We start from the raw sequence: 27,745 nt of genomic DNA, 5'->3' as shown, positions 1-27,745 counted from the left end.
CTCTAAACCAACATTAATTAAATAAACATGTCACATTATATGATAACATTAGTAAAAAAATATCACAAACAAGCAAAATTCAAATTAAGGATCCCAAACAAGCAAAATTCAAATTTTAGGAATGGTATTATCAAACACTTAATGAAATAACATTAGAAAATAATAAAATATTAGTGTTTTATTACTTCTAAAAGTTCAATATAGGTATCGGGCATAATTGCAAAATACTCTTTTATGAAGTGGAATGATTTGAAATAAATGATCCAACTCTTGGGTTCAGTTGTAAAGTTTTGAAAGAATAAATCCAACACATGCTTGCATTGATATGAGAAATTAACTACTAACACGAATTAACCCCTGAGCTCATGTTGCGAATTATGTAATTTCATAGAACTTTATGTGTTGGATAGAACTAATACATAGAACTTTCCATATCTATGTAATCTGATCAATTTTGAACCAAAAAGAGTAAAAGTTTAAGCACAAAACAAATTGTCCTTTCTATTTCTAATTAGATTCCAAATGTGGAAATGAGTTTAACTAAAACCTCAGTAATTCCTAGAAGAATGGTACTAACATGGTGGCAAATAAACACTGCATCAAGCCTAGAGATCAAAATTGTGTACAAGGACTCCTATCCCGACCACTCATTGATCTACACCTCAAAATTTCACAACATTGACATCTAAGTTTACATAATAAAATCGTATGACTACCGTGAAATTGTCCTCCGTAGTGTTAGTTTGCCAATTGAGATAATCAGAAATTTGACCAAATGGAAGGCTTTTTTGCATTCTTGACATGGACAAGCGGTTGGTTCTCAGTATGTCTTTTTTCTCAAAACTGGTTTCCGTGCTTCTTTCTTCAGAGTCACCGCGAATCCAGATGCTGATGATGTTCCCACCGTGGCTTGGTGGTAAAAATCCTTGATTCTTTAAGTAATGGAAAAGTTAGAAAGGAATTAAAAAATATCTGCAAATGTGCGTAGGCTGTCCAGAATAGTAGATATGAAGAAAATGTATTCATATTACCTTGGAAGGCTGACAAAAAGAAGAATCACGAGGATTCCGCTAACGAGAGGGAGTACTGGTGCAGCAGTCAGATCCTGCAGAACAAAGAAGGAGAGAGGGAGATAGCATTTTTAGTTACTAAACTAGCTAAGTGGAAGTGCAATAAAATTGAGTTGAACTTCAGCCCTACAGCATGAGTTAATCGTGTGGTGGCTAATTCTAGAACCAAATGATACAACCTCCTACACTACACTGAAAAACTCACGTCTTGGAAAATTAGAACAAACGTGTTACTACCAGGCAGAGAGTAACACGAACCTGTTTGTGGTGGTATTCTTCAAATTTGTATTTCAGTGGGCCCACGTTTATTTGAGTATTCCCCTCCAAATCAGCCTCAAGTATGCTAGACTCAAATTTGATGGTGCCCAACGGCTCAATTGATCGCAGCTGCACTAGGTACTTACCCTTAGGTAAGCCCTTTACCTGAAAAAAGTTTGAAAGTGGCAGAGGGAATACAGACTCAACTTTAGACGTCTCACTCGCTGACTTGATTTCCACCTGCAAATCTGACTTTAGTCCCTCAAGTTTCTTTCCTTCAACATGGCCACTCAATATGGTCAATTCAGGACGTTCAAAGACCAGAAAATCCAATCCCTTGACATCCTCTGATCCAACCTACGGAAATTGATCAATAAATAGATTTCAGATGTAGAAAACAGTAGAACGAGAAATGAATACACTTGCTTATGCTTTATTAAGTTCCCAAACAAATTGGGTGCATCAAACCTCGACAGTTATTGCTCCAGGAGATGCACGCTCAATTCTGGCCCTGTTCTGATCCTCTCTTTGAACTACTTTTATTATATAAGTTGTATCAGGGAGGAGTCCCCTCAAACGATAATTTCCAGATGCATCTGTCTTCGTTTCCTCATAATACCCCTTTGTCTCTGACCTGGCTTCAACTGAAACACCTTCTTTTGGTTGGCCAGATAATAGCGTCACCACACCTATAGCACTGAACAAGTTTAAAGGAACAACTTCAGCACCTTACAATTTCACAAAATTTGACTAAATTCAATGTGTTTTACTTCAAGATGGGTTTTCCTCTTGTCTAGAGGATGGAATAGCTTAAGATTTTCACCTAGTGTGGATTTTTAATCTAAGAAGCAAGTCTACTATTTCAAGGAAGATATTGACATCCGACTAGTGATGCAGTGTGCCTGCTTTTGTGTAGTTTTTGAAACCTATCGAGACACGCTGCAAGCAGATTTCGATTTCGAATAACTGCGCCAAGACGTGTGGAGGACAAGTTTTTAGAGAGAACAGAGAGTTATTAAGAAGTGATTACATTTTTGTTGGGTATAAATTTATATCTCTAATTCATTTATAGTATATATTTAATTGTATATGAAAATATAGTATGTGAAGGTCTAGAGATAACTCTTTTTTTAAGTTGAATTTTGTCAAACATATCATTGTCGTGTTGTGTCAGGGTTCTAATTTTTTAGAATACAGTAAGTTGGCATGTCCATGTGCCATGTGTTTCCATGTCCACGTACCCTATGTTTCGATTCAAGTCAGATGAAGTACCATCTGAAGTTAGAAAGATAGATCAAACCAAAAAATTGAAGGCCATCATTAACAGAGGACTACCACGTAAGTTAACCAATTAGCCACAATTCGCTAAATGTCATTTATCGTAGTAATATTGCAAGAAAGAGATTCTAGAGACAAGTATGCAAGTTTTTTGGCAATATACTCTTATATTGCGTCTGGTTTTATATAAATACACAATAAATTATCTAATTAGTAAAAAACACTCCTAATTTTTATTATAATTGACTTTTTTATAGCTTACAATCTGCAAACCTTCATTTTTTAAACAATGTGAGAAACGTTAGGTCTTGATTGAACTTTTAATTGTATCGTTTATTATTGTTTGTTCCTTTGTAACTTACTTTTTCTTCCACTCCGTTCGAAAGGTAGTACCTTTTATTTAACCACACCAATCTCAAAAGTACTCCGAAACCTACTCCCGAAAATACTTGAGAAATATAGAAGAAAAAAAACCATGGAGGCAAAAAGAAACCTGTAAGCCACACGGGTAGCCTGAAAATTCACTTCTCTGGATTCCCCAGAATCAAGTTCTATTGTCTGAGCTGCAGGTGAGAAAGCATACTCCTACAGAATAGAGTAAGTTATCAACTTCATAGCATAAAAATTACAACAGTAGTTTGAAAATACTACAAAAAGGACGTTAGTTTCATATCTGTCGGATTAACCTGTACCTTGCTTTCACCAGGTAAATGACAAATTCAAGCAATATTATTGTTACAACCTTCAGTTTGTTATCTTATCAAAGAATAAATATTAATATTATTATTTACGAAGCAGAATAATGTTGATTGACTTACAACTCAATACCAATACTCCAGTCCCCTATATTAAAATTCTTACAACTCCACAAATAGATATAATGTTACACAAAAAGGCAATATCAGTCAGTTGTAGGTAACCAAAGTTACAAGAACTTTTGTGATATCAAGTTAATCTTTCTTCTGACAAGTTCTAGGAGATTTCGGCATTCATTTTTTTCAATAGCCTAGGAAAAATCTTTTTCCTCTCAATCTGTTGCATTACTCTTTCATTGAGGTAAATGTAAATAACTCTTACCTCAAATCGAGACGTTCAAATAAACCGTTATGGAAAGAAAATCCTATTTCTTTCCAAAGGACAGTTATGTTTGAGAAATATTACATGAGGGAGGATAAGATATGTCTAATAAAGGAAAGGAAAATTACAACAAATTAGAACATCTAAAGACAAAGGGATTAAATGTCAAAAGTAGGCACTTTCCATGAAATATTGCAAATTACTAAATTGAAGCAAAATTGAAGGATTCTTTTGAACGAGCCAAATTATCAACAACAAAACATTTAACATCCAAAAAGGGGCCGAGGGAATTTTAAAATAAATGTCAATTACTCCATACTAAAGTTTGTATATGCTGCCACAGATGATCAGGGGAAGAACAAAACAGAAAATTTGAATAAGATTTCGAAGTACCTTCAGTAGCGGACGCAAATAGAAAGTTCCAGGGAAAAGATCATTAAAAAGGAACACTCCACCAGCACTAGATACTGAATTATTTCTATAACCATTTTGACCACTCAGAGATAATAGAACTGAAGGAATAGGTTCTTCACTATTATCTCTGGCATGAATTTTCACAGAAATTTGACCAAGCTTCTGACATGAAAATGAATATGGTCCAACACGCTCCAAATGAAAGCCAGACTGCAAATTGAAACATTAGCAAAAATGAGAAAGAGGGCAAAGATGAAAAACATATAATATGCCTGACACACACATACACACCAAAAAAAACCCCACTGACAACAGTGACAAGTTACAACCTTGCTCGTTTTAACTAGTCAACCAATGCAAGCAGAACAAAAAATGCAATTCCTGCACTACAACGGAGATAATGCAAAATGACTTAAAATAAACATTTCGGACCTTCCTAGCCTCAACGCTGTAAGTTATGTCATCGTATAATGGTCCCCCAACAAACGAGCCATCAATATCAGTGGCAGTTTCAAGTACCAACTCCCCATTCTTAAGAGAAGCAATGGAACTGTCTCCAGCAGCAATGATCCTGATATGAACGCCAGAAAGAGGGGGAGAAACCGATCCTTCAATGTACAAACCCAACCTACCAAAAAATGTAGGAATAGAATCTTGGCATCCATCATTTTTCACCAAGACCTGACGAAGACGATCGAAAATTAAGGTTACAATAATAGATCATTTAATACCTTGTACACTTGAAGAAAAAAAAATATAACTCACATGATGCTGTCTAGGATAAAATAAGATCTTCCTCTCCTGATTCCTACAGCCACCACAGTTTTAAGTCAAAAACATGCAGTGCAGTCACACTCAAACTTAAAAGCAAGATAAACGTAAGTTTAAATTCTTCTTTGTTTATTCTTTTTTTTCTTTCTTTTTTTTTTTTTTGTCAACCAAATATACAAGAGAGGACAAAGCAGAGAGAGAAAGAGAGGTTGACAAGTAAGAACACAGCCTAAGCTAAATACAAGAAAATATCACATCACTCCCAGAGAGAGAGAGAGAGAGAGAGAGAGAGAGAGAGAGAGAGGTGGACAAGTAGGAACAACACCTAAGCTAAATACAAGAACATATCACATCACTCCCAAGACCTAATAGAAAGAAAGTGATCTTATTATTATATTTGTACCACTAAATGTAAGAGTTCAAGATGCGTGTGAGAAAATACAGTTAAATTTCAATCAGAGGGATAATACTCTCTCTCCTTATGTATCAAACAATCAAGTTTAATTCCTCAAAGAGTGCCACCAAGAAAATACTAAAAGTATGCGGACCTGGTATCCAGGGGAACAAAAGTGAGTTCCTCTCCAGCGCTAGCCCAGACAGAGTACTCATACAAGGCAAAATTCGGTTGATTATTGGCATCAGACGTAAGTTTGGCCTCAGTATTACCAACCACACTGCCTCCAGCATCCACAACGTTCAACAGAATATTTTCAGGTAATTCATATACACCAAGTGAGACTGGATCAACATTAATTTTCCCCTTCAGTAGATATTTTTCTCCTCTTAAATAGATGGGCTGACAAATATTTGACAAAAAAAAGAGACGAAAAATTAATCTCATATAAATAATTCACAGAAGTATAATAATGAAAAACAAATTTGGAACAATACAATACCTCTAGGTTTAATGTATCAATTTTAGCGGATGAGCTCCCGAAGGAGATACAAGAGTCGGAGAACTGAATTTCGTGCACTCCAGGAGACTCCACACATATGTACTGAGAACCTTTCTGCGTAACAAAGGGAATCAATTTCAGTGTCATGCCCGCTAGGCTGCTACAACTACAACCATAGAGGAAAACAAAACTTTGGGACTTGGAGTAGAAATAACCTTGATTTTCAAGTTCATAGGTGGCCCATTCATTTGAGAAATATAAACATCCACATCATGAGTAGATATAACGTTAACCCAATAACCTTTTTGAATGAATTCAATTCCATGTACATCCTCAATACCAACATCCACTTCAATGGAGTTTCGCTCCCAGCACCAATCATCTTTGCCAACCCCGCCTTGAATGGATGAGTGTGAAACCTATTAAAAGATATTTACTCAGCATGTATATCTATCTATGTTCAATATTCAATATGGGTCTTTTTATTTTTTTGGAGAGAGAGAAACAACTATAATTTCAATGATGTGATGAAATTATAAAAAGAAGCCATATTGCCTATACCTCAGAATTCCAAAAAGAAAATTCCCAACGGGATGTGAGATAAAAGAGTGAAATCTTTAAGGAAAAGGTAACTTTTATATCAGAAAAACCAGAGATTTAAGAAAATAATTAAAGTACCTCCCCTATTCACAAAATGACTTTCATATACTACAAATGGTCTAAAATAAAATTCTAATGTAATTGACCCAAAGAGTCCTCTTTTCTCCCTTGAAAGGATGCCCAAGCAGAACATATGATACGAGGGACGGTGCTCATAATCACATCATAAAAAATTGTCTTTTTTTCGTGGGAAAAAAACATTATATTGACAAGAAAATATAGGGATGATGCAACTGACATATATCATTTCCAGCCCCCATGAACAACAACACAACAATTCAGATGAAGCTAACTTGAAAATATAAAGGGCTGGGGAAAACAATGTACTAATTCCCTCTCTTTTTCCCCCTCTTGTAATTTCATAAATCCGTTCCATCTACAACAAGAGATTAAATATAAATATTAAGGTCAAATAGCTGTACCTCTATCCTGTATTTTCCAGGCATTACATCTTGAATTTGAAACGCATTACTCTCATCTGTCAAACTGATAGTCTTCTTCTCACTAATATGATTACCAGCCAATCTCTGGAAGGTAATAGATACTGATGAACCACATCTCTCTTTGCATGTTACAGAACCAAGTATATTGACGAGTGCCTTGATAATCAATTGTACAAAATAAAATAAATCAATGGAAGCGGATAAAAAAAACTTTATCATGTGAAGAAATTAACAAATGGTATAAAAGCAGGAATATGAGAATATCCTTTTTATAATTATTAACGGATTCACGAATAGTCTACAAACAGTAAGTACCATAAGGCTAAGAAGTCCGCGAAAATTCAGAATATTACCTGTGAAAAAGCAACATTCAGTAAGGGACTTTTAACTGTAACATCAACATAAGATGGCGAGAACAGTAGTCCAGGAGCACTTTCTGGAGAGATTGCCATAGCAGATAGGCGATAATCACCTGGTGGGACCTGAGAGATTTAAAACACAATGAGGCACAAGTAGATAGACAACTCAAGAAAGTAAGAGGATTTCACGAACAACAATAACTTGCAGAATTGCCTAAATACCAAAATTCAAAAGTAAAGGTCGAGACACCATGTTAGAGCAGTGAGACACTAAGAATTAAAATGCCAATACCCCTTTAACAATCATAGCCTTTCCTCTTTAGTCTTTGGTTTCCAATGGCAATGAATTAGTACCTTTAAGTGATGGCAGCCTTTTAAGCTTCTTTGATTTTTTTTTTTTTAATAGGAAGCTTCTCTTATTCCATTTATCAATAAAATTTGTTTTTCATAAAAATAAAAATAAATAAACAAATAAATGCCAATGCCTATTTCATCCTAGCATACTATGTTATTTAGGACTTCACACTATGATCTACAACGCTTCAACCCTGCTTAGATTATCTCAACATTGCTGTGAGTTTTCTTGTAAAGGGTAAGGTCTGTTTGAGCCCCAAGGGAGGAATTTTGGAGAGTCAAGATGGCAATTTCGGTTGAGACTAAATTGGAGAGTAAGGAAACTATTTGATATCAAAAAATGGAATTTTCAAGGCTTGGAATCATGGAGATTGATTTGGGGACAGTCAATCGACATGACAACATCAAATTCCTATACTGACAATATATCAAATATTGTTGTTCGCCCTCTGTTATGAGTAGCTAAATTATTGTGAAACGCAGTACAGATCAAAATAAAATTGTAGTGTATTGTGTATCAGAACATATCATGTTTTGTAAGTTTCAATTTAATAAATAACAATAAAATGTATAAATAGCAAAGCCTAAAATAAGGGGGGGAATAGCTTAACATTATATAACTATTAACTCCCAAACACTCATACTTGATATTCCACATTCATGAAAAATTCTAAAAAAGAATTTAAAAGTAATAAACAAAGTTAAACGGCCAAGATTAATAATTAAAAAGTCACACTTTTACCATGGGGCATGTGTGTGAGAGAAAAAGCGGGATGGCTTTAATGATATTTTTCAGTAGTTTTAATGATATTTTGATATTTTTTAATTTGGTTATATTAAATATTTTGTTGAGTATTGCAGATATCAAAGAACAACCGAGTCATGCTTGCTTTTTACCCTAAAAGTAATTTCTATGATTATTGAATCAATTCAAGAACAATTAGAATGATTCACAATCTAGAATCATTTTTTTTTATAAGAAACATGTGTATTCATAAAACAAAAGAGAACAACCTAAGGGGCAAGGGACAAGAGGACCCTCCCCAGAAGAAACTAAAAAATGATAGCCTTTCAATTGTTGAATATCATAGAAAGGTTATAATTACAAAAGTGTTTGGTGTAATTCGTACTCCACCAAGAAGCTGTGTGTTGCAACACAGTCCAAAAAGAATCAAAAGAATTATAACTATCTTAAAAAATTCTACTATTCCTCTCTTTCCAAATGCACCACAAAAGGGACCGAGTAGCATATCTCCATAAGATGTTTCCTCTCGGGCTATAACCTCTAATGTTGAGCCCTTTAATCAACCAACCATCAACCTTACTAGGAAGACAAAGCTCCAAATCAAAAATTCTAAACAAAGTGTTCCAAGCTTTCCTAGTACAAAAACAATGCAAAAATAAGTGGTCCATGGTTTCCTCTTCTTTGAAACAAAGGCAACACATCGAGGGGCTGAGCATAGGGTACTGAAACTTTTTTTGTAGCTTCTCATGAGTGTTAAGGCTTCTGTAAGCGAGCAACCATAAAAAAAATTTCACCTTTTTCGGAATTTTAGTCTTCCATATGTGACGGATCAAAGGAACAATGGAGGGCGATCAAAGGAACAAAGGCAACACAATCTAGAATCATACCATACCTATTATTTCCAATTCAAACGCACGAGTTGTAACGTTTTTCCTTCATTTCAATTTGAACTACACGTATCAGACAATTTTAACAACAATCAATGGAACCACCGGATTTTTATAGATGGATTAATATATTTATCCTGATTAGGTGAATATGAATTTGATTTATGTGTTTCTAATCTTCATTTCCATACTTTTAAGTTTTAACCTACTAGTCAATCAATCTTACACTTAAAAGAGATAGTTTCTAGTCAAAACCAAAATCCATAACTGATAGGATCTTTAAATCTGCGGACTTCGAATTCTTTTAGCAGTCACAAAAAGACATGTTTAATAAAGCTTTTGTATTTTATTGGAACTAGTAACGAATATTGATTTCTTAATTAATCAAGAGGATTAATTAGTGCTTGAGAAAGACAGTTGAGTGTTTAGAATCTTCACCTATAGAATTAGTATTTGTTCAATCTTGATTAAATTATTAATAGACTCACAATACATTTTTTAAGTCAAATTTCTTTCACCTTCTTTCCATTGATATACCCTTAGTATTTATTTTGACTATTGCATTGGTTGCCTTCCATATTATTCATCTAAATTAAACTGAGAAATTGTATCTGTGGTGCCCGAGCGATCTAAAAATCCGGCTTGATTGACATTGTACCCTTATGGTCAGCAAATCTCACCACGACTCTCCCAGCTTTCTTCAACTATCTCTCAAAGCATCTCGAAATATACTATACTTCATTTTTATCTAAACCTCCAGCACAATTCCCTCTAAGGACCTCTGTTTCCTTTCAAATGAACGGTCTCCATTTACTGCAAAGTAGCCATCAACTATCCGAAAGCACCTTTCCAAGTCCAATTTCTCATGGCACTCTAGTTTCTTTGCTATTCTATTGGGAGTTTGGCTCAAGAGAAATTATATAATTTTTATCTGGAGGTGGAAAGGTCGGGTGATGAGATTTGAAAAGAGGGAATTTTTATAGTTATGATCAGCTCCTTGTAGTTTTTATGTCTCCTTTTTGTTGGGGTTAATTTTTAATACACCCTTGTATATTCCTTCATTCTGCTCAACAAATCTTCAGTATCTTAATTTTTGAAAAACAAAAAAGAAAAAAATTGTATCCTTCCAACTTTTGCCAACAGGAACAACGTAAAATGTATTGCCATTATTTTAGAGAAACATACCTCGAAACAAAATTTGCCACTTTCGTCAGTTTGTTTGACTTGAGGTTTAACATTTTCTGGTCCATGAGTCAATGCTACCTAAAGTTCAGAAAAGAATATGGTAACAAATCATTTGACATGCAAAGTACATTCACAAAAAGGGATCAATGGGGTATGGACTTTACCTTGGACTTGTAACCATCTCCAATAGTCTTTACAACACCACAGACATCATATAAAGTTGCTTTGATATCAGCAACAGAAATCATGTTTGGCAGTACCTGAACATGGAAAGAAAATTGGAATAAGAAAGGACATGAAAATAACACCTCCCTTATATTGAATTGAACTTGAAGACTACTACTTCCTACATAGTAATTAATATCAAATAGACTTTAATATCCCAGCATGAGTAACATAATTACTGAAGCTTAAGATTAAAAGCATTAAAAAAAATTCAATTGATCCTGTACCATATAGTTTTCCAGTTTGTTGAATTTGAAGTGCTTCTTTCTCGCTTCAATAGTATAATGGTTAGAAGTTACCTAAAACGTTAAAATGGGAAAAAATGATCAAACGAATAACAATTATTAAATTAAAGATAACAATTATCAAAAATATAAAAATTACACTAATTGAAAAACTAATTTGATCATAATAATATATCTTAAAAGAAACACACACACACACACACACCAAAGAACCTAAACTAAAATACACTACTATTCAAATCTAACAAGATTTTACAACTGTCTTTCAAGCATTTCAACTTCATATTATACCAGGAGAGCTAGCAGATATTTGGCGTCTAATATGGTGGATATGGCATAAAAAGACCATTGATAAGAAAATAGCTGACAGGGTATTCATGTTGAAGGTAACATGAGCATATAGCAAAGCCTTCATCTTCTCAATAAAAATTTTCTTTTCTTTTACTATAGTCAAAAGAAGTCAGAACCTATTATTAGAGTAGTCAATAGAAAAGTTTGAAGGCCTTCAGATATTTTAAAAATGAAGAAAATCTTCTACAGAGGCTACCATCCATCTAGCGTTCATATGTGATATGTTTATAGTATACAGCAGTTCGCCTGTCAGTAGAGTTCAAACCACAAGATCTTTTGTACAGTCCTTCAATCATTATTAGAAACTACACAACATTTCTGTGATAGTTTTCTTTGGGAGGGGTTTCATCTATCACTCTTTTTTGGATGGTTCAATACTATATTAGATAAAATGGAGGAGTAGCTCATATATTTTATAAAGAGGACAGATGGCAGGAGGCTATTGATGTGGCGAGAGGTACAAGTTCGTGCGCGGATATGGGTCTGCTACAAATCAGACGAATGCGCCGATGAGGTCGGCTTTGAAATTGACAGTGGCGCGTCTCCAACCAGAAGTAGGATGCACCTATGAAGTCGTGTCTAGGATTCCGATGGTAGATACCAACATAATTATTATGAATAATGTTATTGTATTTATAATTCTCATACAACTATAAGGTCTTCTTATATAGGAGAGAGACCATAACCAAATAAGTAAAAACTGTTCCAAATCTAAATGATAAATATATACAGAATACACTAAATATTTCAGAAAGTCTAAGAAAACTCCAACATAAAGATTGCAAGGTCCCTTGAATTTTCAAAGTGGAATGCTCAGCAATAACAAATAAAATAAAAAATGATGTGAGTTTTGACTACAACCAGCTATTAAACTAAAACTACAGCAATTAAGTAGAAACCTTGTAAACAGAAAGGTTTGCTTTACCACTGACCATTTATTCGAATACCAGTTGTAGCATTTCCTCGGTGAAAAAATCAAGAGCATAGTCTTTTAGTAACATAATATCTTTTTTCTTTACCAATCGATGTGACAGGAAGCAAAATGGTCTACCTGATCGAGCTTGTAGAATCCTTCCTTGTCAGTGACTGCTCTTTCATGACCATCCACTATAATTTTGACACCTTCGACCCCTGCATCATTTGCATCAACGACACGGCCCCCAACAGAAAATCCGGTAACCTAAACAAAGCAGCAAGAATAAGGAAATAATGATTTTTATAATAAAATCAAACCAAATAAATACTCAATAAACTACAATTAATAACTACCAACTTAATTAACTCTTATGAAGTAACTGCTTAAGAAAGGTACCGAGAAAATGATATAAAAAATTATCTAGTAGCTTGATACCCAATTCTTCTTTCTTTGTTATTATATATTTTTTTTTTTTTCCTTTAGGAAAAAAGATATTGATGATTTCAATAAATTGGTGAAAAGTAACATCAACAATGTTTCTCCACTATCATCAGAATAATAACTAAAGATGGCAGTTAAGATGATTGGAACTTAAAATAGTAACAATCATGACAACAATGATGTTTAACAAATAAGTGTTTGTTTTCTCTTTACAGATCAAAGTGACTAAGGGTTGAATCTCAAAAGACCGTGAGATTCATGATAACAAAGCCACTCTGCCACTTACAATATAATAAATAAACACTTTTCTTTTTTTATAAAAGGAGACAAGCTTCTTTATTATTACTAAACTCAATGTACAAGAGATCTATACAATGAGAATAATAGGGAAGCCAAGAAAAGAGAGAGAGAAAGAGAGAAAGGTAAACTGAGAAAGATGAAAAACAAAAGAAGACGATGCTATTAAAATACAAAGTCATGAAAATCGCATTTTTAAAACCTTGTTTTCTTTAAAAACAAACAAACCAATAAAAATAGCTCCAGACTACATATAAATGGTAAACATGGATAAAGTAAGTAAAAGGCTGTTCAACTAGATTATAGGTATAGGTCAGAATGGCAACAAACTTATATGTAGATTATAGGTATAGGTCAGAATGGCAACAAACTTATATGTAGACTCCCTACCTTTTTTTATCAGGAAATGAAACTTTTCGTTGATAGAAAGTTAGAAATTTAGATGTACTGTTATAGTGGAGTGGCAGAGAGAATACAGGCACGAGGAAATACAGAAGACCAAATTAATTGCTTCGGCCTTAGTTTCACATACTTTGAAGTCTTTTCATCTTTCAAATTATCAAGTATGAGAGAGAAGTGAAATCAATAGAATGACATAGGGATCAATCTGAATCAAATACTTATCATCTAATTCAAATTTGATAAACTGCTGACAGTATATAGTGGAAATGACTTTCATTACCTGAAATTTTTGAGAAATTGTAGTGTGTTGATGTTCAACATTTACAGAGATGATGCTAGGTGAAACATCAAAAATTGTATTTTCACCCTTGTAGTACGGCAAAAGTTCATAACGTCCTGCAGGAAAATTAACCTATTAAAACTAGTCACATGAAAGATGCAACAGTTGCTGAGATTTGTTGTACTTCAGACAAAATAAATTTCTTTTTAGATCGGGAAGTTTAGAACTAAAACTCAGGAAAATATTTTAGTGACATGAACAGAAAGGGTTTAAAACAATAACATATACTAAACTTCCTACAATAACCCACTGCAATAATAGTCCAGAGTAACAAGCACAGCTAATTCAACTCCATAGAAGAACTTTGATGACTACCATAGCTGACAACCATCAAATAGATAATTACCGCAAGGTATTGCTTGGAATCTAAACACCCCATCAGCATCAGATACAGCATGACATAGAGCTTTTCTTTGTCCAGGAGCATTACCAGGACCTTGTGGGCAATCAACCTCTTTGACATCGTCTGAGAATAAATAAAAATGAACTCCCAAAATTGGGTTCCCCTAGCAAAACAAAAACACAAGTTACTGTCTACACATGAAAGAAGGTGGAAAGAAAGCTTTCTCAAAGTTGAAATCCCAAAGATGACAACAAGAAGCTCATCTTATGAGAATATGGTTCGTTAATGGATTTCCTAGTTCAATTATCACAACAACAACAAATGAGATAAGGCTGATAAGGCTTCTGGAATTTTTTTCTCTAAAGGCAACATTTTGAGGTTATGACCAATTAAATCGAGTTTTTTTTTTCTAATGAAAACTAACAAAAAAACAAGTCCATAAAAAATGGAGCTCCCTTTACAAGAAGGATCTTCAGCCATGCAATATAATGCATATAGAATAGTTACAAAAAGTTTTCAAAACCCTATAGAGAAACATGAAAACAAAGGAACCAAACTTCCAAAGGATCCCTTATTCACTCCCCTAAAAACCCTACTATTCCACTCACCCTACAAAACCCATAATATCACACTCACACCAGCACACCATAAGAAAACAGTCTTTCTCCCCTAAAGGCGGATTGAGGAGAAACTCCTCCATCACAGCATGAACAGTTAACTCGTGTTCTGATCACAATGGTCACAATCCAATGAAATATGTGTGTGTGTGCACGCGCGTGTAACAGAACAGAGTAAAATGTTCACAAAAAAATATTGGAGGAATCACTGAGTATTGTTTCCCAGAGGACTGCTTACCTGAGCAACAACAGATCCACTAACATCATAACCAGAAACATAAAAAAAATCGTTGACAATACTGTTTCCAAAGCCCAATTCCACCTGCATAAAAATCTCTTATCATAAAATGGCCCATAAATCACAATCTTGTTAATAATCATATCAAAACTTGCCGTGAATAGGAAACTAGAGATAGTGACTCACAGTGAAATAAAATCACTATTAGAGGGGGCAAGGTAACCTTAAAGTAAAATTGAATGGGGAGACAAGGGATGGAAAGCACCAAACCTCAGTGGAACCTCTAGCTTCAACCTTTATGTCAGAGTGTGAAGCACGTAAGTTATATCTTCCTGCACCATCGATCATACATGCAAAACAGAAATCTAATGCATCAAAAAAATTGCACTTGTTTTCAAAGGAATGCAATCAAAGGAGGAAAAACCACAAATTGAGAGACCAACATAATACAGATACTTCATATAGATTATTACAGAAATGCCAAGGGCATTCAGCCTTTTGTCTTTTGTGTAAGAAGCAGTTTCATTTATGTATGATATATGAAATTACAGCAGGAAAAGAAGCCTCAATCCAAAGAAGTTACAAACAAAAAGATCTTGTAAAGTTTTTCATTTCCTTTTTATTTCCCCTTTTCGATGATAAGAAACAAAATGACACAATTATATAAATCATTTGACACAAAGAGGTTAGGAATATGACATCTTCCACCCTCCTAAAAGGGGATTTATAGGAAACAATTTCAATCTACAACAATAAAAAGATAGAATAGAAACAAATGGCCTATGTTTCCGAGTTAAAGTATGTTTCCAAGTTAAAGTATTTTATTTTATGTTGCTTGTATGAAATGCATGTATGCGAATAAACCATTAGCTTTGTTCCTATTATGAGCACATAAAAGTCAAGGCAACCATGCGCTGAGTAGTTCGCATGGCTATGAGAAGGTGGCCAGATGTGTTCAGAGGTCTGGATTCAAGCTAACCGCCTGAGCAACTAGAATTAAACATGTAAATCTCCCGGGATGTTGTTGGTGAAATGAGTCGTCATAGTAGTCTATGCGTGGGGATGGTTCAATGTCTTGACGAAAGGAATAAGTAGAGGCTAATGTGATGTTTAATGTTTTAGCAAATGATGAAGCATGAAATTGATCTTTCAAAATGAATTTATGCATGTACTTGTATTTTCCAAAGGTTTTCCTAAAATGTCACTCACTAATCATTAGGCTTACGTCTTAAGTTTCCCCGTCCCCAAGTAAGCAAAAGCAAGGAGACCACGTAGAAAAGGTGAGCCACTATGTTGTGCCCAGCATTAAGAGCTGGGCAAGGTGTTAGGAGTTTAAGTTCAGAAGTTTAAAGTTTTTAAACCATAGCCTTGTAATTGTACTAAGTTTGTTAAGGAGTTAATAAAATTGCTAAGTTCCCTCGAGTTCTTAAGTGTTGCGTTCTTATATCATATGACAAGTTCTTAAGTAGAAGCTTAATTCTTAAGGATTAGGCGTTTTGACGTTCTCCTTAAGTAGGTTCGAGTTTAAGTTCAACTAAAAAGCTAAGTTTAAGTCCAGGTGTTCTGCCGCTTCGTTAGCGGCGTTGGAGCTGCCCAAGTCGCGTTCGCGCCTGGGAACGCAAGGGAGGGACACGTTCCAGGTGGGGGCGTAACTTTACTGAGGTAGACTAAAACCAAAAGAATTGTAGAGCCCCAAGAGTGGTATCCTAAAAGATCCGGTTGTTCCTCTCAAACTAAGGTGGACATAGAGTGGCCTAGGAAAATAATTCTTTGATAAAATGAAATATAGAGAAAAGATGAAAATCCCAAGCAAAGGAATTTAAAAAGGCTATCTAATTGGGCATAAGGGAATAAATCGAGTAATTACAAATAGAATTTGGAAAGGCTAGACCAACAGGAAGATAAAAGCACTTTAACATCCCAAATCTTCTCCAAAGATCTTTCAACTATCAAAAATCCCACAATGTCACTCGAACCTAATTACTCTAAAGATGGCCCAAATGACAGTAGAGAGAGTCTCAACTTTTCTTTTAAAGAGACGGTCAAAGCCAATAGTGAAAACCTTAGCTTCTTCCTATACCTAAAAGTTCCCAGCACCTTCGTTTCTGTTTCTTCCTACTGAGCTACACAAAACCAGAAACGCAGCTAGAGAAAAACGAAGTGTGAAGGAAGAACAGAAGTGTAGGAAAGAAGATTAAGGAAGAGGAGAAAAGTAAAACCCTTATTCTCTATCCTACACTTGCACACTGCCAGCACCGTCAAACCCTCTTCTTCCTATCAAGAAACTCTAATCAAGGGAGATGCTCGCTACCAAAAAAGTTTAAAGCACGTTCAGGAAAGGTGGGAAAAAATAATGGAGTGAATTTTCCATGGAAGAGGAGCATGTCCATGGTACTTGGTAGAAAAATAAAACTCATTAGAAGTGCTTAAAATTTGTCATTTATTTTCTTCCTGCAGCCAATCTGGCAAGAGTCAACTTGACCAACTTCTTATAGCTGTTCTTTAAAAAAAATGGAGCTGCATTTCAAAATGGTTAAGAGTATTGTAGCATCATTAACACTTCACACGCTGTAATTTATGGGTCAGAGGTTGACCCTATGGCTCAGTATAGTTAGTTCAGTTCCATTCCACTGTTCACTACAAGTTGGAAAAAGGCTAGATAGTAATTTGAAATTTGAAAATAAACTATATTTGGAGAAAGCGTTAGGGTCAAATTTTAAGCTAATTATTTTCATTAATTAACTAAATAATATATACATATATTAGAAAAGAAATAAATAAACAAAAAATGTAAAAAAAAAAAAAACCCTCAAACCTGGAATAATATTAGAGAAAAGATAATTCCCTTCCTGTGAAGTTAATGCTGAAGATACAACATCACCGTTAGAAGATAAAAGTTCAACATTTACATTTGCTGGGCCACCCTTCAAATTGGAACAGCTCTCTCCACCAACAGCCCCAGTAACTCTACCAGATAATGTAAACCTGCAGTAAAAGATTTTCGAAATTAAGTTTTATTATATACAATTAGATACATTGAAATACAAAGATAACTGGAAAGGTAAAAATTCAACAAAAAAAACAAACCCTGTGAAACGAAAATTTATGTCTTCATTCCCGTTGCAGCCAGAGTCATCAACAAGAACAGGAACCTAAAAAGAATTGTCCATGGTGAAACTTAAGGAAAGCCAATATTTATAACAAATGAACCGTATATCCAAGATGATTTGTAATGTTATAACAAAGTGGCAAGTGATAAACCTTATCTGGGTTCCAAGACCACCCTTCTGGGCCATTTATCGTAATTACAAAGGAACCCTGTAAATTGAGAGGATCAATACGAAATATGAAACAATATCCTGCAACAGTAATAATATATGGCTAGTACTAATAGAACAAAGCATGAGTGAAGTTCCTATTCGGTCTTTTGTGAAAATAGTATTTGGCAAATATCTACAAGCTACATTAGCATTTCAGCAAAGAATTACCTTGTCATAAACTGGAATAAAGTAGTAGCCATTAGGAGCACATTGAGTTCTGTCCTTTACTAACCCGTCTACTGTTCGAAGCTCAACCTACATTATAATTAATAAGAAAAATAAAATTCTATGTATTAGTTACAATGTTGCTTGAGCAGATTTCGGCCTCCTGGACTTGATTAGAGATTCAAATTTCAGGGAATTCTATATTTCATGAACTTTAAACAAAAAATGGCTGTCGAGCTGAAATGATAACAAAAGAGGCACAAGAAAATGGTACGTACCGTAATATGGGAATAATCCAACTTCCCGTCATTTGGCTTCCTGGACTTAATTAACGACGAACTTGCCTGCAACATGAAAGATCTAAATTAAGTTACGACAAATAAAAACAAACACAGAACTCCAGCTTCCATAAATCAAGTACTGGCAGTTTACGAGGTCCAGTCAATACTTCAAACCCTGAGAACAGCACACCCATTAAAATTCATCGAAAACCCAGATCAGAAGCCACATCAACGAGCTTAGTATATCTAAGGCGCTTCATATTCCATACTCAGTCGTTCTCACTCAAAGTCTACTTCATCTAACAGCTAGTATCTCAGTCGAAACTCCAAGCTCCAAATGAAACTCTCGAGAATTCTTTGATGGGTCATATTTAATAATTAAGATAAGCAAATCCAATTACCTCGACGAATCCGCCACAGCCGTGGATTGAATCGGCGGAAGCGGCTGAAATTGAATAGATTAAGATCGCAAAGCATACTGCAGTTGCTTTGAACATCATTTTAGGAACGATTGAAACTTCACGCTACAGTCAAACCAGGAATAACAGATCTGGCAACTCGCATGGAAGGAGAGAACTGGAAGAGTTAGTGGCCGTAGAGTGGTGACACAGGGTTTATGGTTTTCACCTTATGGAATTAAGAAAGCTTAGTCCAAATTGTGATTGTGGGTGTAATCCAATTGTTTTTAGCATCGTTCTGATACTTCGAGTTTTTTTTTTTTCCTTTTTCTCTTTTTTTTTCTTTTTTTTTGTTCTTACATTTCAAAAATCGTTTTCACTTAAAATTTGAAGTATCAAAATAGTTAAAAAAAAATTAAATTTAAGAACTACGATGAGATCAACATTTTAGAGGAAGAATATCTCAATTACATATACTAAAATGAGCATTTTAAGATTATAAAATCAAAAATCAATAAACTAGAAATACGATAACAATAACAATATATTTAAATTTAGAGAAAATGTCAATTTAAATTATGCACTTTAACAGTCATATGAATTTAAACTTCAAATTAGTATTAATTTAAATCTTCAACTTTCGAAATGGTATAGTTTAAATCTCAAACTAATAACTCTATCATAATAGACAAGCTTTCTTAAGTTTATTAATTTGAACTTTAAACTTTCATAATTGTATCAATTTAAATTATACAGTGTGTTTTTGTTTGGATACGTTCATACAAATTATTTTAAATCGTTAAAATGGCTATGATTTAATCGATCAATTTTAATAATTTAGAGTAGTAAAATACAGTGATTTTCATTGATTGTTGTTAAGTATGTATGGTGATTTCTATTTAATTGTTATGTAATTCCTATATGATTGTGGATATTAATATTTTATACATATGTTTTAGTGTAGGTTAATTAATTGTACTTTGATTTCATTACGCTTTTTTAATCGTATATATCAATTTAAATAGATGTAGGTGATTTTGAACTTAACAATTATCCTATCTAACTTATATCTTATTGTTGAAAAAAGTTAATGTTAATTAATGTTGAAAACAATTGTGCACGAGAATTAGTGGAGTATTATAGAGGTGAACAACGTTGTATTTATTTGATCGCTAAATGAATCAATAATATTTCATACGCATAAAATAAATAAATAAAAAAATCGTTGAATTGATCCCACACAATGCAAAACTTACATCGACGGTATATAAAATGAATTGTCAATAATTATAAAACAGTGTTCAATCAAATTACAGTCAAGTGATAATTAAATAACAATCATATGTAAATTGTGTGATAATCAAAGAGCAACAAAAAAATGTCTATTATTAATCCAATGATTTTAGTAATTTCAAAATTGGAACAATGAACCTTCGTTGTAAGGTTCCATTGAACATTATGTTAAAATATATTAAATGTAAGTATAAGGTAATTAGACATTCAAATCAGTAGAAGGCAATCAGACATTCAAGCCAATATCTGAAGTTTCAGCAGGATTCATGTACGAACTCACTGATTCAGCAAAATGAGCAAAGTAATCATGGACACTGAAAATGGTCAATATCGATATCAACCCAAAGAAAATGGAATAACATTTTATACAACTGTCTCAAAACTTTATATTGTAATTCCTTATGCACAATCAACCCACTATAAAGTTTTTAAATTTGACTATTTTTAAATATTACAAAATTAACAAAAATATTTAAAAAGCATACAAAATTTACCTTATATATGATACACTAATAGTTACATGTTATACTAACCTGTTTAATCATAGTTTGTTTATACGTTTGAATTTATCGATTCTCATCCAAATGAACAAATATACCCTCGAAGCTTCATTTTGTTGGAGGATAAATGTGTTTGGACATCTTAATCTCATGTTTGGTTGATGAACTTTGCCCATTTTTCTCGACATTTTTATTGCTCTCTACAATTGGATTTGCTTTAGCTAACAAAATGGTGGATTTCTTGCTATCATTTCCACTTGAATTTTGTTTTATTATTATTATTTTAACTTTCTAACCGTATAAACTTTACATAAATATATTTTATTACACAAGAATCGTAAAAAATAGTAAATTTGACAACGTATTTACAACATATAGCAAAAATTTAAGATTTTATCTATAATAGACACTGATTGATACTCATATGCTTCTACTAGTAGCATTGAACAGAGATATAACTTATAAATATTTTAATTTATTTTGTTATTTTTAAATATCTCCCTTCATTAAACTATATAACTAAAATTGAAAATGTAATATTATTAAATATATTAACCAGTTAGTTTTAATTATAAATTAAGCAACTTTCAATTTGTTAAAATTAAATTTCTATTACTATTATATAGAGTGGTCAAATTAAATTTCTTAAATCAAATACAAAATAATTATTTTCATAAAAAACCGGATATATTTTATATTTGGAGATATTTTATAAAATGTGGAACAAAAGAAGCCGATTAAGGGTAAGTTAGGAAGAATGAGAGAATCAAACAACGGTTCCCTCTAAAAAGTATGACGCCATTTTTAGTCAACCACTGTAGCAGCTGCTTAAGGTCCGGGTCAGCCGAAGCAACCCATCCATTTCCACAGCCGAAGCCCAGAAGAAGAATCCTCATCACCAACAAATGATTCCTCTTCTTCTTGCTCTACTGCTTCTATCTGGTTTTACGCCCATCAGGCCCGTCAAATCCCACCAAGAATCCGGCGAGTGGAGCTGCGAATCGGACTCCGATATCGGAATTGTAGCCGAATTTCGCCCCGGCATCATTACTCTCGACGGACACGCTGATGATTGGAATGACATTGATGGATTCGAGTTTTCTCTCTTACCGGCTCTTGACCCTGATGAAGACAAAGAATACAGTGGTGGGAAGATGACCGTTAAGGTGCCTTTTCTTTCAAATTTCATTTGATGGATTATTGTTCCCTTGTTTTTTTTTTTTTTTTTTTTGTTCGTTTGGAATTTTTATGGCGTTTGGGATTTGTTTGCAGGCTTTACATGATGGGAGGGACGTTTTCTTCTTGCTCCAGGTTGATGGGCAATATCGATACTCAAAAGGGTTTGTTTGAATCTGGACTAATATCATTCGATTGATCTCCATTTTTCTTTTTATGCATGTTCGTGTGTCTAATCACATTTTCAGCTTCCAGAAAGTGGATGGGATTTAATCTGAGACAAGTTACTGTACTTGTACTCACTTTTTAGATTTTAATTCCTGATATGGAAATCTACTTGGAACTCATTTTTATGCGAGTTTAGGAACAATATTTTAGCATATCTTTGTTTACTCTGATGGATATGTATCTGAATGGCACGCTTTGTTCAAATATGCTGTAAATTTGGGATACGATTTATTTCTGCAGTGACAGTTCCAAATGTCCATCTGTTGCTCTCATGTTTCAGATCGGTGAGAGTGCCACCTATCACAGTGTAAGTTACTGGGCTGTTTTTCATGGCATTATTTGACAGTTTCCATGGCATTATTTTTCATGGCTTTGAGGTTTAAACTAAGATAACGATTCATGTCTTTCTTAAGATGGGTGGCTGTAAGGAAGGAAAGGATACTTGCACGAACAAAACTTGCAAGGGATATGAAGTTGACCTCATGCATTTTTCTATTGGAAATGCTATTCCAGGACGGTTGTATGGTGGGAACAATGTAGACATTGGAACTGGAGGTGACAGGTGCATAAAATCATTTTTTCATCACCTTCACACCTATAAAGAGCACTAGTGCTCAGATTTTTTTTCAAGAGGATATAATAAAGAACTTTCATGCTGATGTATCTAGCCACCTCTCTATGCAAACAGATTTGGACATCTGGTGGATGTGTATGCTTGGAATCCTCATTGTAGATACTTAGATGGAATTGGCCCATCAGGTAATTATGCAAACCGAATTACATAGTTATACTTTTTAGTTAAAACGCAAAAAGACACCCTTTGAACATTGCCATTTGTTTAAAAAATACCCCCATTTTTTCCCCCTTAAAGATGCAATATTACCCTTGCGCTTCCATAAACGTTTCAAAACTATCATTGCAATAGAAATCTGATGGAGTGTTGGATGAAAATTGGGACCTGATATAGTGTGGTTGGTGGTGACCTAGAACAGGAAATTGGGACCTAGAAATGCCACACCACACCCATTCCAAATTCTAATTTTCATAAAATATTTTGACAGATTTATACTCCGAGGTTAGTTTTAAAACATTTATGAAAGATCAAGGGTAATATGTAGCTTTTGGAAGAATAAGGTATTTTTTAAGCAAATGACAAAGTTCAAAGGAATTTTTTGTTATTTAGCCTACATTTTTCTCTTATAAAAACAAAGTTGATCCATGTATGAAATGAAATTACTTGAGGCTAGAGTTTCCTGAAAATGGCACAGAAAAATTACACCCAGTAGCTAGCTTGTTCTCTACGAACAAGTATTAGATTCCTTGACAACCAAACATAGTAGGGTTAGGCAGTTGTTCATGAGAATATTTGAGTGCTCACAAGCTGATCAAAACATTCTTGGATGTAAAGAAAAAAGACTAAGAGCTAGTGTTAAAGATGACAAACAAATTTAGCAATGAGCACAACGACATTGAAGAAAGTATTCCATTTTATTAGTAGGGTCCCAGTGCTGCTACTTAGACCTAGAAACTCTAGGGGTGTTTGGCATACCTTAGACTGACGAGGCCTTACATGACAACCCCTGATAATAATTTTTCTTTTTTGACGGGTGTTGTTAAATATACTGAATGATCATGTTCAATGATAAGATAGTTGGAGGATTGGATATTGCAGTTTTCTTACCCTGTGGCTGCAGGATATGCCTATCAAAATGAGCATTCCAATCGAATTATTTTTAAGAATATTAAGACACCTCCCCTCTCTTATCAAAAAAAAGAATATTAAGACACCTCCCCTTAATAATTCAGCTAGCGGACCACAAGTCTGCAACTCTTGACATTTCCTAAGTTTTCTCTCCAACGATGGACTTTCTATTTCTAGCTTTGTATCATTTTGTTAACATGATTTATATATATATTCATTGTGAAGTGCAAACCAATAGGTTAACTTTTATTGGAAACTCCTATTTATTTCAATGCATTTTAAGTTCACTTAGTTAATGAAAATTTTGGTATCCTTTTCAAGGGGAAAAACACTTGGTTACGATTTTTTTTTTTTGTTCACAATACTTAATTTAAATTGAACATTTATCTTGTGTACCAAGTTGATGCTTCACAGTTGTTTCTTTTCTACACCTATTTATCATGGGCCCCGTTTAATTATGATTTCATTTTTAGTTTTCTGAATTGCGAAATTTATGCTGGTTTCCTCTAAATTCTCTCTCATGACTTTGTGTTCCATCACCCAGGCCACTTTCTTCCAAATTTCATGTTAATGTTAAACTCTTACTAATTTTCTTGTCTAGTTTCTGGAAGCCGTCTGTTTAATGTTCCACATGATCATAAAACTTGCAAGAGATGACCATATTCCAATTTCAGGAAATGATTCAAGTGCGAAGAACGACTGGAAAGGTGCATGGTGGCACAGCAGCTTTTCCCATCACTCAGGTAATTGAATAGCTTCATTGTGGGATTAATAAGAAATATTACCTGTGTAAAATGAAAGAAGTTTGATGCTTATTGAGCTACAACTGCTCTGGGAAAATTAAAAGTGTGACTGAAGGGAAAAGTTGATATTGTTTGTACGGACTATGGGTACAGGAGGGGCCATTGATTTGTCTATAAACTTGATAGAAAATTGTGTCAAATTAACTACTAGCTGTGGTTAAATAGTCCAATCTTTCCTGTCACTCTAAACAACTATTTTCCATGGTTCCCACTAATAAAGTACTCACACTGTCACACGGAAAGGCTAAGTTCTGTTTGTTAACATTTCAGTTTTTGGATTTTGATTTTTGAAACTTAAGCTTATAATGCCCTCAAGGGGTAGTTTTCAAAATAAAAAATTAAAAACCAAATAGCTACCGAATAGCTACCAAATGAAGCTTGAATTGTTTCTCCTCTCTTTTATGTTTATACATTTCAACCATGGGCCTAAAAGTTTGCTATTTCAGTGATGATACTCAGCTTTCCTTTTACACAATCTTTTCCATGAGAAGCCCAATGTGAGATGTTCAAAACATAACATCACAGAAATCATCAACGATCTTTATTGTTGTACACGTGTTTTATCTTGATCTTAGTATTCATTTCAATTATGCAAAGATGATTTTACTTTAAATTCAGTATCAAACTGAGGAGTTCTTCGCAGGTTTCGTGGAGGAAGATAGTCCATATTCATCAGATAACCAAAAGGGTACTTATTATTTCGAATTCTCTAGGCCTTTAAGAACCTCGGATCGTCTTCAACAGGTTAGAAAGCCTTCTGATACACATTTATGTAAAGAATTCACGTTATATAGAAAAAGAAAAGGCTCAAAATTGTGCAACCGGTTTATATTCTCAAGACTTCACAGAGATCCATCCAACTTTACTAAACGGCGAGTTTTATACTGTTATTACTAGTGAGCATTGATTAGAAGGGGGAAATGTTATACTTTTTTAAAAAGCATATTTTCTTTGTTTGGTAATTCAATTTAAAAAAGATGTTAATAATCCACCAATTATCGAAAACTAAAATCAAGTAGTTAAAAAAAATAAAAACTCTGCTCTTTAATCATTAAAAGGGGGAAATGCTCATTTTAATAGGTTTAAAACCAGTATGGTTTTGGTACTTTAAAAAATGATTTTGGATTAGTTTCGGTGTAAATTTTTAAAAAGGGTTCATTTTGGAACGAAAATAGACATTTCGAAAGTACAAATATTAAAATGAACACTTTTAAAATTACATGAATCAAAATGAACTAAAGTTAAAATTACAAGGACAAAAGCATGATTAAACCATTTTAATATAAAAAACAATTAAACTCGAAACAAACTTTTTATCAGACATGCCTTATTATTCCTGCAACAACCACCCATGTACTAAGATTCTATGTGTTTCTGAATGACACCTGCATCATCATCTACACAACTAAAGAAAAAACACATATATGACTGCAACATTTAAAATTGTTGTCACCTGAAAACTGCAGGATGCCCAGTTTGTCATTGGTGGATCAAGTAAGATGTCGGCTGCATTTTGGTATCCTGTGGATGAGAAGCCGTGGCATGGCTCTGGACACTATTCAATTCACTGTGATTGGACATCTTTAGATTTCTATTCCAGTAGTTCAAAACTGACCACATCGTTGCATGGGAGTGGCTCGAGCAGCACTGCGAGTATTTTTGCCCTCTTGATCTCAGTAATCTCTTTGTGCCTCTCCGTTGTTGTTGTGTACAGACTTTTCAGACCACAAAGTGTGGCTGTTGAGTACACAGTTCTCAGACCTCAAAATGTGGCTCTTACATCCATGGACAACAACAGCAACCTTTAGAAGTGAGTGTTTTTTCTTTTTGAATTGTATTCTCGATCAACTTTCAACTTTCACAGCTTGTTGTTCTTTGCAAAACTTTCCACTTTCTGCTGTTTTTTGTGGGGCTAACAGCTTTTTTATTATAAGGTTTTAATTGTTAGTTTATTATAAGATGTCCACCTTGGGTTGTGCCATGTGGGTAGGCTGTTGTTAGTTTAGATAGTGAATGGAAAAGTAGTGTATGGATTGATATCGCGATATTGCGATTCTTTTCCTTTTCAACTTTCTTTCCTATTGCTTTGTTGATGTAAACTGTAGCGTTTAAAATAAAAAGGAAACAAAATTACATGAAATCTATGGGGTATTCATATTGGAATCTTGGAAAGTACTGGGGAGAATTATTTATGCTTTGGGAACTTTCAAATTTTCCCTGATATTACTATGAAATTTATTTAACTTGAAAGTTCAATTCGTGACTTGAATGAATAGATAAATCAATACTTCTTAGAATGATTAGAAATTGATGAACTATAAACAGTCCTAAATGAGAGTCCAAATCGATAAGTCCACTGAAAATGTAAAGATCTGTCAAATAAATTTATTTTTCTTTCAACTAAATTGATACTTTTACAAAAATTCACGTGTTAGTTGATATAATTATTAGCTAATAGTTGACACAATTCTCAAAAAGATTTAGGTTATGAAGTACTATTTTCTCCAAATTATAACTTTTGGTTGATAGAAAAAAATCAACACATGGAGCGGGGTGTTTCAACTTCTAACATTTTAGTTCACGAGTTCTTTTTTCTTTCTTTTTTTATGTTAATATTTTTTCAGGTATCTTCTGTGATAACTTGTAGAGTAGAGGAATGATTAAACTCAAACTAATGATAATAATAATCATAAATACGTTTACCAAGTCAAGTAACTAAATATATATAAGTTTACTGTTGATCAAAACACAATAATGTTAGTTTGAACTTTCTATCCCAAGGAAGAAAATAACATTGATTAACCACCAAAGAAATGTTTTCTTTTTTTCTTTCAATGATGAAATTATGTGTTTTGGTAAAGAAAATATGTTTATCGCCATGGTTGGTGAACAATCACCATCAACTTATAGCCTACGCTAAAGAGAAAAAAGGATTTATATACTTTTAAACAAAATAGAGATTAACTTAAATTATGTTAGGATCATGATTATTATTATTCTACACAATGTTTAGACAATACCCTTTTTCTTTAAAACATGGCTATCTTAGTACAAATACATCGTTCAC

The 27,745-nt window shown here is 33.8% G+C and overlaps 2 protein-coding genes across 2 annotated transcripts; one reads left to right on the top strand and one right to left on the bottom strand.

Annotated features, from left to right (window-relative positions):
* Positions 1-368: 368 nt before the first annotated feature.
* Positions 369-19,308, bottom strand: LOC101219699 (nodal modulator 3). The gene is made up of 27 exons (XM_011661096.2): positions 18,980-19,308; positions 18,576-18,641; positions 18,301-18,387; positions 18,074-18,130; positions 17,900-17,964; positions 17,628-17,797; positions 15,083-15,144; positions 14,813-14,896; positions 13,961-14,120; positions 13,555-13,670; positions 12,270-12,398; positions 10,850-10,921; positions 10,562-10,657; positions 10,398-10,475; positions 7,221-7,349; positions 6,847-7,023; positions 5,980-6,183; positions 5,765-5,878; positions 5,417-5,664; positions 4,863-4,905; positions 4,530-4,778; positions 4,077-4,307; positions 3,100-3,191; positions 1,797-2,025; positions 1,329-1,685; positions 1,032-1,105; positions 369-932 (listed from the first exon to the last, which is right to left on the bottom strand). The coding sequence occupies exons 1-27, from the start codon at positions 19,076-19,078 to the stop codon at positions 821-823; spliced, it is 3,600 nt and encodes a 1,199-aa protein (XP_011659398.1). The 5' UTR covers positions 19,079-19,308; the 3' UTR covers positions 369-820.
* Positions 19,309-21,509: 2,201 nt separating this feature from the next.
* LOC101219938 lies at positions 21,510-26,841 on the top strand. The gene is made up of 8 exons (XM_004135939.3): positions 21,510-21,935; positions 22,042-22,109; positions 22,414-22,480; positions 22,587-22,735; positions 22,862-22,932; positions 24,550-24,618; positions 25,322-25,422; positions 26,145-26,841. Exons 1-8 carry the CDS (start codon positions 21,675-21,677, stop codon positions 26,484-26,486), a joined length of 1,128 nt encoding a protein of 375 aa, XP_004135987.1. The 5' UTR covers positions 21,510-21,674; the 3' UTR covers positions 26,487-26,841.
* Positions 26,842-27,745: the final 904 nt, after the last annotated feature.

The sequence above is a fragment of the Cucumis sativus genome, chromosome 7, assembly GCF_000004075.3.
Source record: "Cucumis sativus cultivar 9930 chromosome 7, Cucumber_9930_V3, whole genome shotgun sequence".
Taxonomy (NCBI): domain Eukaryota; kingdom Viridiplantae; phylum Streptophyta; class Magnoliopsida; order Cucurbitales; family Cucurbitaceae; genus Cucumis; species Cucumis sativus.
Note: the sequence above shows the minus strand (reverse complement) of the source record. Positions and strands in the feature narration are given on the sequence as shown.

Excerpts from the sequence above, each read along its gene's own strand:
- LOC101219699 (XM_011661096.2), bottom strand. The coding sequence starts at position 19,078 with ATGATGTTCAAAGCAACTGCAGTATGCTTTGCGATCTTAATCTATTCA. Across the intron at positions 14,121-14,812 it reads GTGGATCTGTTGTTGCTCAG|GGGAACCCAATTTTGGGAGT; the intron begins GTAAGCAGTCCT and ends TTGTTTTGCTAG. Across the intron at positions 3,192-4,076 it reads ATTTGCGTCCGCTACTGAAG|GAGTATGCTTTCTCACCTGC; the intron begins GTACTTCGAAAT and ends TCTATTCTGTAG.
- LOC101219938 (XM_004135939.3), top strand. The coding sequence starts at position 21,675 with ATGATTCCTCTTCTTCTTGCTCTACTGCTTCTATCTGGTTTTACGCCC. Across the intron at positions 22,110-22,413 it reads CAATATCGATACTCAAAAGG|TGACAGTTCCAAATGTCCAT; the intron begins GTTTGTTTGAAT and ends TTATTTCTGCAG. Across the intron at positions 25,423-26,144 it reads CCTCGGATCGTCTTCAACAG|GATGCCCAGTTTGTCATTGG; the intron begins GTTAGAAAGCCT and ends TGAAAACTGCAG.